Source organism: Apteryx mantelli, chromosome 3, assembly GCF_036417845.1.
Source record: "Apteryx mantelli isolate bAptMan1 chromosome 3, bAptMan1.hap1, whole genome shotgun sequence".
NCBI lineage: Eukaryota > Metazoa > Chordata > Aves > Apterygiformes > Apterygidae > Apteryx > Apteryx mantelli.
The window spans coordinates 117,885,898-117,898,621 of NC_089980.1; the positions used below are offsets into that span (position 1 = coordinate 117,885,898).

The following is a 12,724-nucleotide window of genomic DNA, read 5'->3' on the forward strand; positions in this document are numbered from 1 at the left end:
GAGATGGAATAGACTGAATCACATTCACAACCCATGCAGGGACATTCCTAGCTACCATAGATATCCATCCTGCCCTCTTTTTATTTTTGGATGCAATTTTTTTTCTGGAGTAGGTGAAGGACTCATTTTTCATATATATTGCAGAATTATTTCTACTCAAAGGCAGTAGTTTTCATTTTCAATGTGTGCTGATTACTATTTTTGCTACCAAAAATTCAGTGATGATAACCCCACTTTATTAATAACAAGAAAAAACATTTTTTTAAAAAAACAACAGTTTTAAAAGATGAAGTAGTTACAAACACCAACAAAATCACCAACTTCATTAAATTTAGTGCTGGTGTCTTGCAAGCAGTAAACATACACTACTAAGATTTAAATTTGTTTTTCAGGAAGAGTTGTGTTCATCTGAAATGTCAATATTTTATGAACTCTGTTATTAGCTTAAGATCTGAGTAAAGTTGAAGTAAGGAGCAATGTCCACATTGACTGTGGACATCCAAAGGCTGTTCAAGAAATCCTTGGTTACGTGTAAAATATTTTAGTTGTATTTAACAGAGAAGCTACTTCTGTCTTAGGTGTTCTTTAATGCCAGAACTTTTTAATGTTTGTATCACAGCTGGCAGACTGAAAGAAAGCATTGACTCCTTTACAGAAAAAATGGTCGGAGCCTGTTGCTTTTAAAAATACTGCAAGGGATAGTATTTAAAATAGTTCTTTTTCTATGGATAAATACAAATTAAATTAATGTTATTTAAAACATAAATAGCACAAAATAGATGTATCCTGGAGGAAGAATGTTGTTTAAAAGAAGTGGTAAATAAAATAATCTAATGTTAGTGAAATATACTTTAAACATGATACAGGCTTTCTTTCTTGATTCAGGGAGACAATTTCTGCTGTACTGGTGAATGACAGTCTGTTTCTTAGTCAGGGTATCCTGTAATAATTTTAGTGTATGTTTATCATTAGAAGTAGTAAAAGAAGTGTCATTTATCTTTATGTATGAACTATAAAACTATTATGGGATAATACTGTCATGCATAAAATTACTTTAAAATGCATTTTAATATTAATCATGACTTTCTTATTCATAATACAGAATTTATTATAATCATTAACATTTGTAGTAGTGTCTCATACTTGATTCTTGTTGCAGCTTTGAAATCACTTCTGATTTAAAAATTTACACTGTGCTATCAACAGAGAATTTCTTAAGTGGATTAAGAGGCTGCTAATTGGCAGCTCTCAAAAAAATAATGGACAGTTAGGAGTCATTAGCAAATAGTCATTTAGATTTAGGTTCTTCAGAAATAAATACTTAGACTGACTCTATTAAATATCTGAATCAGTGCACAAAAAAAAGTAAAATAAAATCACTCTGACGAAGTTTGTGGGTTACTCCAAATTAAGTGGAGCAACAAAAATAATGAGGGCAAGGCGATCTAATTATTTGGCAGAACACATACCTTTCAGTGAAATGCATTACAATATAGACAAAAAGAAAGATATGCACTGAGGAAGGAGTATAGGTAAACTTACAGACTAAGGAGCAGTACACAGCTAAGCGGTATATATCGGATATGGTTTGTTGGACTACTTCAAAAAATGTGTTTTTGAAAAACAAATTCAATGGTTGAATAAAATATATAATACATCTAGTATTAATTAAATATTAGCAAGAAAATTAATGACACTGCTTAGTTTAGCAAAAAAGGTTTTACAAGGACTTCTTGCAGCCTGCAAGTAGCTTCATGTGGGGAAAATATGTCATACTACAGTGCTTTCCAGTGGAATGTACAAAGGTTGAAAAATACCTGATGTTTAAAAATGGGAGCAAAGCAAATTCATCTGAGAAATTACTAATATTAAGGATAAATAATCATGAAATATTATATCTAAGGGTTTGGTGGATTTGTTATTTCTCAGGGTCCTCAAATCAAGATGAGATGTCTTTCTATTATTTATCTAAGATTATGTTATGATTTAGTCAAGTTATTACCTAAGTAATTGACACCATGGTACAGTTACCTGTATGAAATTTTATGGCCTGAGATATATCCAATAGCATACTTGAGAGTCCAGTAGCTCCCCATAATATTAAATATTTTATAGGTTCCAGAAATATATGAAAAATCTGAGCATAACTGCGCCAAAGAGTGTGTAGTAGTTCCAGAGAAAGGGTATTGCTGAAGGCTGATTTATGATAGATGGTATTTTTGCTGTAGTATACAATAATTTATTTACATATATGTATACATACTGTGCAATGGCTGTAAAAGCAAAACATTAGACAACATCCTCCTAGTTAGGGCAGACACCTGTAACATAGTTGTTTCAACTCCTTGTTGCTGAACAACATTTTCCTTATATGACTTCCCTAACAGATTATGAGCTATGTTAATTTGCTTGTCCTTTATTCTCCTTCTACTGTTACTGGAGTGAGGACCTGAACTTGTATTTACCAAATCTAAGTTTTCTTAATTGTTTCACTATAGAATTCCACATTCACCTCACTGCTCTGAATTAAGCTGAAAAGTAATTTGCTTCCTGGGATAGAGTCCCTGTCACTTGCCTTTATGTGTTTTCTGTATTGCTTTCCATCTCTCTGTATTCCTGTGCTTTTTTCCCACTCATTAGCTTTTCCAAGAAATTCTTCTAGATAAAGGTGTCATCATGACTAACACACTTCCCTGAAATTTTGGGTAAAAGATAAGCAATTCTCAGGCTTACAAATATTTTCTAACACGTGCTAGTTTCTGTCAAATAGTTCTGGATCACTTGCTACAGTAGACTTGGACAATGCAAGCAGGATATTAGCATGGAAGGAATGGGGTCTTAACTGCACTGTCTTTTTTAGCAAAATAGCATGCTAGTTTTCCACAATGCTTGATGCTTTATTTTAATGCAGACTGTGGACCCTGTGCGTTAAACAAGTACAACGGTTTCCTAATTTGAATAGCACCTCTAAGTACTATTTGATTAGCCTTAGCCATTCTTAGCCAAGTTCTATTGGCCTATAATACTGCTTCATTATGAGGCCTGGAGGCTGTTATGGAAGGATTCAGCTCTGTATCAAAACATTTAAATGTGAATGTCTAAAAGTGAGGTAGACACCAAGCTTTCATTAGGGTCAGTGGAAAACTAGTCAATGCCACCGACAGGACCTAAAGAGTCATTCATCTTACTCATCAGTGGTATCTTAGGTTGGATAAAAGTATCCATGAAAAGCTGAAAACAATCTGATTAGGTTCAAAGATGTGATGTGGGAGTCAGGGAGACCTAGAGCCTTCTGGAAGCTGTGGCAGGAGGCAAGGTCAGTCACCTCACAGCACTTAAAATGACATTCAGTTGTGTAAGTAGGCAGCCAGTGCTGTTTGTGATGACCAAGGTTATCTGAGACACGCCAGGGACTTGCAGATTTCACACAGGCATCCAAGGGACCCTTACCCTTCTGGAGAGGCAGCTGGGAGCCAGGTGGACACTGTCAGGTATCTCAGACAGCATTACTCTCTTAGGCAGCTGTATCTAAACTACACTTTATATTGAAACCTGCACTGTGAATATACCTTGTTTTTCATGGGTGATGAATGGAATGATGCATGATGAATACTTTTGATACCCTCACAGTTTCCTCCTCTTCTATATTTTCTAATAAAAGAATTAAATTATCTTTTTTTTTTTTACTTTTATTTTCTGTTTTAACAAAAATTGTCTTATGTCACTGTTGGAAATGAGGACTTGTTTTCTGGAGAGGAGTTAGTATGGTCTTTTTGAAAGACCTGCAATTTAGGCTTTGATTGAAATTTAGCTCTTTGAAGATTAAAAGCCTGGAAAAGCTTAGATCAGTAAACAGTGTAGAGAAGCTAAAACTGCTGTTCAGTTTAAAATTCATACATTTGTTCAGTGTTCCCTGTTTGAAACCTTTGTATAGTCCTATAATCAAAGTGAAGTTATTTATATAGACACCTGCAGGAATTATACCATCCAAGATCTGATCCTGCATGACAAAGCCTAATAGGCTTATTTTTGAATACTGCCTGAGCCCCAGTAATTGATATCCAAGACGCTTCCAGGTTAAGCCTACTGTTTCACCCATTGTGCAAGACACTACCAAATCCTCACCTTTCCCCAGTGTTAAGCCAAATGAACGTTAATACTACTAGATTTACTTGAAAAGTGGAAAACAGCTTTACATACAATCCTGGTGCTTAGACTATTTTTAACAACATAGTTCTCTCTATAATAAAGGGAATATTAAGGTAAAAAAGTCTGCCTTCACTGCCTTTCTTAGCAGGGGTTGAAAAGTCAGCTACATCTCACTTCTAGAATCTCTGTCCATGAAGCAAGTCTAAGTAAGATTTCTGTATTTTACTAAGCAATTATGAGTGCTTTGCAATTTTATGCAAGTGATACTAATTAATCACTGCAGCAGTGCGGCAGGAGAGCTATATTGTGAGTTATGCAATGATCGTTTGTGTTTGTAAATCTCCAGCTCCCAGAAGCTGCTGGTGAACTGTAAAAGTTAACTTCATCATTAGCAGAATAAAAAGAAAAAATAAACCCCAGGCTATGATTTGACCTTGGAAACCAGAAGGAAACTAATAAGAATTCCAAATATATTAATTATTGCAAATTCTTATTTAAGAGGCATTTATATTTCTTGAGATACAATTCCATTCTTCATAGCTCCTGACTACAATTTCTGATAATATTCTGCAATATTCTTAGGTTACAGAAGTATAGCTAAATAACACTTTTTTAGTTATATTGTAGAATAATATTTTTTTGATTTTTTTAGTTTACAGTTGTTGTGAATTATCCTACTTGTAAGCTTAACCCAGGTGGGAGACAAATATAATGAAATTTGCTAAGTGAATTAAAATTTCTCAATCAATTTCTCAATCAAGAGTTCTCTATTTTTCTCAGTTGTACCCGTTGTGACTGTTTTAATATGAATTCCATGATGAAACCGAGGAATAGCAAGGAAAATGTTGGCATGAATCCAGACAAAGTAAAATTATCAGGATTTATTTCACCCTGTTTATCACAGTTGACAAACAGCAACAAAATGTGACTAAGCATCCTAGCCGAAAAGCACCATTTTTTTCACAAAAGAATATGTGTGTGTCTTGGCAAACACAACCTTTTTATCATTCTGGATTCCTATTTAGTTTATTACAAAATATTTGTAATTGTTTATCATTACAAATCTAGCTTTGAGCCTAAGGCTGACAGTGTTCCTGACTGGTGAAGAGTCATTGAGCAACTATTTCTAATCCTGAACAAAATATCCTGTTTTCTCTACCACTTTCAAAAATGTAGCAACTAATTCTTAAGAAGTCACCATTCACACATCAGTTCCAGCCAACTTTGTCCTGTTTTATTCTACTTCTTTCAAGGAAGTACAAAATGAGTTCAACAAGCTACCCAAAGTTCAATCTACACTAACATGCTAGATGTGACAAAATCTGGATTCTTACAGCTGAATTCATCTTATCTAATTTCAATCTCTCGTGTTGATATCTATATCTAAGCTAGGTGTTTAGATGCCAGTATAGTCAATGGAAGAAATACCCATCTCTAGAGAACTGTGCTCTTTTAGATCTTGGGAGAAGATGAATCAGCCCCTGGGGTCTTTTGTTCAAATGGTTATTCTAACAGGAGCTAGACAACTAGATTGTATGTAAGTTTCTTCATATAAATTTAAACAGATAAGTTTAATTCCAAAATTCTGTGGAGGAGAACAGCCAACTGTTTTCATTTCCTTGAAACTCCTCAGCATTTGAATTGCAAACCCACTAAATGATACTCTCACCTGAAGGAAGTGTAAGCTAAGAGGCTAAATGTCCTGCATCCTTTCTGGAGGGATGCAAGATATGGTTACTGTTTGGAAACTGTATTTCCATATAGACTTTTACCATTGTTTTGCAAATGATACATGTCTCCATCTATCCTTCACCACATACAGCCATACCAGGGCCATTAGGATGACCCATAGCATGGAAGAGATCAGCTTGTCAATGAAGTGTTGGCACTAGTGAGGAGGGGAACATCTTGATGAGTTAAAGGTGTAGTGTAGCCTCCTTTGGCTGAAAACACAGATCCAGAAACAGTTAGTTCAGACTCTGACTTGGAAATGTTGCTGAACTTGTCATTAAGACTATACTCTTGCATAACTGGATAAGTGAATTTTGTCATTATCCCTACTTGAAATTTTAACAAAGGATTGGTCACTATTAGTCAAAATCAATGATTACCATGCTGACGGACTGATATCCTCACTTGATGCTGAGGTGGGATTAAATGTACAGACTAAGACACCTAGAGATCAATTCAGTCCCTAAAAATAGGCATCTAGTACTGTTTTAGCCATCTTAGAGTACCAAAGGGCATAGGTATACCATCAATCCTATTCATATCTGTCAAGCCCATACAAGTATTTCATATATTAGGGCTCTTCATGTTACCAAGGGCCTCAGACAAGAAGTCTCAAAGGGGGGGAACAGGGGAACTGTTACCAGGGGCCTCAGACAAGGATGCACCCAAGGACTGTGACTGGTACATCACATCCTGAAGGAGTACAGATAAACCAGAAGAAACCAGGATAAGGAACGAGACAGCTTTCTCAAACAGAGAGATGAGTCAAGCCGAGACCATATCTGGAAAAGGAGCTCAAGGTTCATGGAAAGACACTAAGAGGCACCTCTTCAGCAACCACTAGGGACCACCAGAGACCACCAGGGACCATCAGAGACCCCCATAGAAGCCCCCCGGAGACTCAGACCGCATGCGTAATGACAATGTAAATATGATAATTAGTTCCAGGAAATAGAATGAATATGTATAATCATTCCAGGAAATTTAATGCATATGTATGTAACAGAGCAATATAAGCCTTGGGTAATGCAACATACGGCATGCACGTTGGGCGGAACAGTCCCCCATGCATCTGGCACCATAATAAAGAGAATGCCTGCTTGTTAATGCTATATTGGTGTTAAGGAGTTTTACTCCCGATTTCGGTGACATAGGGAGGGAGGGTGGTTGTCAGAGATGAGGAAGGCAACTTTTCATCTTTGAAAGAGTTTAATACTGCTGGGGGTTTGGTTCGCAGTTCCACGCAGAGTTGGTCTTCAGCAAAACAGGCAGAGGTCTGGCTAGAATACTGACGCCACAGAAGGGTGGTCTCCAAGGCGCCAAGGTTCCTCGTCAAGCTCACAATTCTTTCGGATCCAAAGGGGCGGGAATGTTTGGGACCTCTGCTCAGAGATTCTGGCACCGTTTTCCGTGCTCCTACCCATCGGCTGCTGAGGAATGTCACTTCTGGACTTGGTCCTTGGTCTCTGCACTCTCCGATAAACTCTTTCCTTCATTCGTCCCATCCCTTGTCACCTGTCAATGGCTGTACAAAGCCCATTGCTGCACAGGAGTCTTCTGTCCTACCCCCACGGCAGGGGGAAACCGCTTAGCAGTCCCAATCGGTTGGTAAATGAGAGTCGGCACACATAGCCGGAGAATGCCCACCCACAGCCCTTATCACTTCTGTCTATACGTAGCGTAAACGGGCATTTAGGCTGGGCGTGCCCCATCGATTTGTGCGCAGCCATGTCATCTTTTGAAGCCTTTAAGGCCTCCTGAGGCTTTTGCTCCTGCTTCCACGCTGAGTTTCCCTTCAGCAAATCATGCAGAGGTCTGGCTAGACTCCTGAATGCCGGAAAGGGGGACCTCCAAACCCCAACCGTCCTTATAAGGTTTGCAATTCTTTGGGATCCCAAGGGGCAGGAATGTTTGGGACCTCTGCTCATAGAGAGGCTGGCACCGTTTTCCATTCTCCTTTCCAACGGGTGCCCCGCAATGTCACCTCTTGACAGGACTCAGACAAGTCTCCCGCTCAATAAGCTCCGATAAGGGGTCACTGGGAAACTCACAGCGGAGTTTCTTCCAAGAGGAACCTTGCAGGGTGCACTTTCCACCCCCAAAGCCTTCAGGGCAGAAACTCTGTGCCTGAGCAGATGCCTTGGAGCCAGCCTCTGCTGTGTCCTGTGCATGGCTGGTGCATAAGCAGCCTGGCAGAGCGTCCTGCCTTGTCTCTGTGCATCTCATGGTTGGAACTGTAGCAGGGAACCTGAGTGGTCAGGCAGGTCTTAGTAGGCTCTTCCTAAGCAAGCGGTCTTCCTGGATTCCTCTGCTCCACCCACCTCTCTAAACACATCCTCCGCTGAGCTGAAATGGGGCCTTTGCTGATACAACACCAGCAAGGGCTTGTTCTCGTCGGGCCTCTTTTGCTGGACAATCCTGCAGGACAACTGATTGTCTTTGCTTGAGGAGCTATCTCTCAGAAACCGCCTGTCTTCTAGGCCTCCAGAATGTGGGACTTTTTTTGAGCGCTTTGCTGCGGTTTGCAAAAGAGAACGCCCTGGAGTGCTTTCGGATGTGTCTGCTGGGTGTGCTGCTGTCCTCTCTGGGCTTGATGGGAAAAGCCTGGGTCTTCTTGGGAAAAGCCTGGGTCTTCTTTAGAAAGCTTTTTGGGGGGCTCGGGAGTGGAACTAGTGCAGAGCTGGTGAAGACCGAGCCACCAGACGAGAAAAGGAGCTCTGCAGGGAGCAGCCGGAGGAGGTTTGGGGGAGAGAGTGCCATCTGGTAAGTGTGACTGCAGGATGGCAAGGCCTTGTTTCCAGTGCCCTCTTCTCCAAGCTGTACTTTGTCTGCTGAATGGGAAGATGCTCCTCACTTTTGGTTACCTCCGGCTCCCTTCTCCTGCCTTCCAGGTTGCTGTTCTGGTAGGACAGGTCTGCCTCTGAGAAGCTCCTGTGCATGCTGCTCATCTCCTTCTTCCAGTTAGTCAGCGAAGGGCCAGAGAGGCAGGCTGGATAGCTGCTGCTGACAAAAGCGCTCGCCCCTTTGGGCTGCTGCAGGTCAGAGGTGGTGGGGCTGCCTTCAGCTCCAGGCTCGGGGCTGTTGCAGGCAGCACAGTTCTGCTGAGCAGCACCTGGCTGTTCTGTGAGGAGAAAGAGCCTGTCAGGTAGCTTTTAGAGGCCATCGGAAGATGCCAGGGCACTTTCCCTGGGGCGCCATGCCCCCCTGGCAGGTGCAAAGGCAAAACCTTTGTTCCGACGCATTCAGGTACTGAGAAGCCTTCCACTAGGGAAACCCTGCAATACCCTCTGGAACCCCCTGCACCTCTTCGCATTTCCACAGATGTCTTCTGCTATCTGGTTACAGAATGTGATCCAGCAGCCCTGGCCGGGACAAGCAGCAGTCCCTGCTCATACCTGCGCAGAAGCTGTCTGTGTGCTCCAGTGACTCCTCGGTCGAGGGCCTGAACGGCAAGCTAATGTCATCCCCAAATACTGCCGCACAGTTGTCAATGAGGAGCTCCACCAAGAGTGTCACCTGCACACAGAAAGCCCCAGAGTTCAGCGCGAGGGGCTGCAAACATCTTGAGCAGCCTTTCGTGCTCCTGAGGCATGTTTCTGTAGCCACAGCTGTAGCTCCGTAGCTCAGAGCCTCCTGCGGCCCGCTACAAGCAAGACAGCCTTAGCCTCAGCTCGGGGGGGAGCGAGGGGCTGAATTCAACAGACCTTGTCATTGCTCTCTTTCTGCAGGGCGAGCGGGAGCATGTTGTCCATGTCGGGGCTGAGCAAGTTTGGCCCCACGCAGATTGCCAGGTTGCTGGCATCCATGCGGTTGCTCTCTGCATTTTCGCTGATATGGTGGAGCACAGAGAGCAAGTGCTGGAGCAAGAGGCGGTTTGCTCGAGGCAGTTTGCCAGCCACCCTGCGGGAACGCAAACAAACAGGAACAGGAGTGCAGGCTGCAGGGGCCACTGCTTCTTAGTTTGAGCCCGAGCGGTGGGACCAGTGGCAAAACTTACTCTCTCAGTTTGGCAATTTTCTCCTGCAGGCTGGGCTTCTCCAGTGCTAGCAGCCACTCGGCATAGAGGTCGGCCATGAGGAGTCTGCAGGGGATGTTTCTCAGGAAGTCCTGCAAGGCCAAGGCCCTTAGGTGAGGCTCTGCACACTAGCAGGGAGCAGAGAGGCAGCATCCCTGGGACTTGGGCTCACTAGGAGGCAGCCAGCTTTGAGCTACCTGCTCTCAAAGGTGCAGCTGCCAGAACTGAAAATCCCGCCCGTGGCAAAGGAAAATGCCCAGGTGTCCTGAGCCTGATCCTCTGAGTGTGGCTTCAGGCGGGTTTTAGCCTGGAGTCCCTCCGAGGCCAATCTCGGCACTGGCATGGGCCCATGCAGATTGGCCCTGTGCTCTCCCAGCTACAAGTCAGCAGAACTCACCTTCAGCACCACTGCCAGCAGGTGCACGGGTTTGCTCGCCAGATCCACGTTCCCACCTCTGTCGAGCTCTTCTTTCAGCTCCCTGCGGGCCTTCTCGCTGGCAGCTTTCCTGAAAATGCCCTCAGTGGCCGGTCCTTTCTCATCGAGGACAGCCAGGAGCTCCTGCAGGCGGCAACAGACAGCTTTGCACTTGGCACTGCACTCTGCTTGACTCGGCTTAGTATGTCGTTCTTGTTGCACGTAGGGTATCCTGGCAGTACCCTGACTGTCCCCCAATCCACCCTCATCTGGGACTGGTGAAGTCCAGGGAGTGCAGTGGAGTCCTCCCTGCAGGAGACCTCTCTCCCCAGGCTTGCTTACCTGTACTGGTTGGGGCAGGGCATCACCTTGCCCACAGATGAGGGCCAGAGGCTGCCCAAAGAGAGCCACCTGGGGGCCAGAGCCTAGCTGCCCCGGGCACTCCCCGGGGGCAGAGGTTCCTCTCCAAGCCAGCGGCCACGAGATCACCACCTTCTTCCCTCCATCTGCTGCGAGCAAAAGAAAAGCAAACATGGCTTTAGAAAATCAGGCGCAGCCACCTCGCGTGCCTTTTGTCTGTGTGCAGCGCCATGTGCTGCAGGGTCTCCTCCAGAGTGTTTACAGGCACCGAGCTTTTGCACGGGGAGAGAAAAGAAGAGCAGCTGCGGCTGCCCACAGGGCTGATGTGCACCGGCGTGTCACCGCTGGTGGTGGGACAGGCAGCCTTGCAGAAGCGCCAGTTGGCAAGCGGGGTGCAAGCAGGCAGCTCCTCTCTTTCTTTTCTGCACTCACCAGCCAAGTGGCAAAGTGCCTCTTCAGTGGCTGAAGGCTCCACCCGGGGGCATTTCTTGGCTTCAGCCTGCAAGAAAGGGCTTCAGCTTAGCGAGCCGCCACGAGCAGCAAGGGCCTTGAGCGAGTTGCTCCAGCTGCGCAGGGACTGCCATGCTCTCCCCCGGCGCGGGGACTTTGCTCCCTTTGCACACCCGGCAGAGCCGCCCCCGCTGTGCTGAGATACCGCCTGGCCACAGCCAGCAAGGGCCGGGCAAAGGCAGCCCCTGCTCACCTCTGCCAAAATCAGTGCCTCCACGGTCCTGGCAGTCAGCGACGCCTCCTGGGCGAGAGAACAAAGAGCCTCCGTGAGAAACCTGTCGCATGGTCGCATTTGGAAAGCCAGCGGCTCTCAGGGAGGAGTGAAGGCCACGCGGACACTTACGGGCCCATAGAAGCCAACCACCTTGGTGAGGAGCCGCAGGGAGGGCAGGCGGGTGACTCTGGCTCCCGGGCCTCCTTGGCTCTGCCTGTGCACAGGGAAGGGCGCACGAAAAGCTCTGTCAGCCCCAGCCCTGGCTGCTCTCTCTCCTGCCAGCCAGCCCAGCGCTGCCAAGGGCCCCGCAGCCCGCACAGCCTGCAGCAGCGCCGGCTGGGAGCACAAGCTCTCTCATGCCCTGGCTCCTGCTCTCCATGGGCCTCCTCCTCTTGGAGACACACAGTAGTGGCTCCTCAGGGTCCCCACACCTGCAGGCCGCGAGCTGTGCTGACAGCTCCCGGGGCTTGCTGCTCGTTCGCAAGCACGAGGCAAAGCCACTCCTGCTGCTCCGCCAGGAGCTCCACGTGGCAGTGGGTGCACCTTTGCCCCACCGCCATGTGGGCACTTCTGCAGGCAGCTCCATCGGCAGCACTCCCCACCCTCCACCCTGGCGCCACCGGCAGCTTGAATCCCCCAGCAGGCCTGACCTGAGGATGGCGTCCAGCCAGAGCTGCTTCACCTCCTGCGACCTGCAGCACAAGGCACAAACAGCCTCAGCCCACGCTGCTGCTGCTCCTCCTCCGGACACACACGGGCCCCAAAGGGCTCTGGCCCGCGCAGGCAGAGTGCCCGGGACAGGGCCGAGCCCCGGGGTGCAGGACGGGCACACGTGCCGGCCCTGGGACGTGTGCCCCCGACTCACCCAAAAGTGACCACGCAGAGGCCCGTGGGCCAGACGAGGATGAGGCTCTGGCTGCTCTTGAGGCCAAAGACCTCCTCCTCGTCCTCTGGCCTGGCCGCCGCCACCGCCTCCTCGCGGCACAGCACCCACAGCTCGCTGAGGCGCACCCGGTGCTTCAGCCGGAAGGTGGAGCCGCATCTGCGGGGAGGAAGAGCAGGCAGGGAGCGCGGGCGTGCGCGGTGGGCGCAAGCGCAGCCGTCCTCCCGCTCTGGGAGAGCCATTTGCCGGGGCAGAGCCTTGGGCAGGGAGGAAGGAGGGCGGGGATGCACAGCCTTACTTGAAGCTGGCGATGGCGTGCACGAAGAGCAGGAGGTGCTGGGTGCGCTGGTGCCGGGTCACCTGCGCACGCTGGCTGAGGAGCAGCTGGGGGCTCCTGGTCGACACGAAGGCGCCGAGCGGCGCCAGGGACCGGGAGGCCGCCCTGCT

The 12,724-nt window shown here is 46.5% G+C and overlaps 1 protein-coding gene across 1 annotated transcript; it reads right to left on the reverse strand.

Annotated features, from left to right (window-relative positions):
* Positions 1 to 7,987: 7,987 nt before the first annotated feature.
* LOC136991625 (T-cell activation Rho GTPase-activating protein-like) lies at positions 7,988 to 12,519 on the reverse strand. Its single transcript, XM_067294605.1, is given in 13 exon segments — positions 7,988 to 8,197; positions 8,199 to 8,346; positions 8,348 to 8,586; positions 8,589 to 8,992; positions 9,200 to 9,211; positions 9,282 to 9,396; positions 9,585 to 9,780; positions 9,878 to 9,987; positions 10,293 to 10,454; positions 10,653 to 10,819; positions 11,103 to 11,169; positions 11,524 to 11,608; positions 12,260 to 12,519. Coding segments are annotated over 13 exon segments (2,175 nt in total).
* Positions 12,520 to 12,724: the final 205 nt, after the last annotated feature.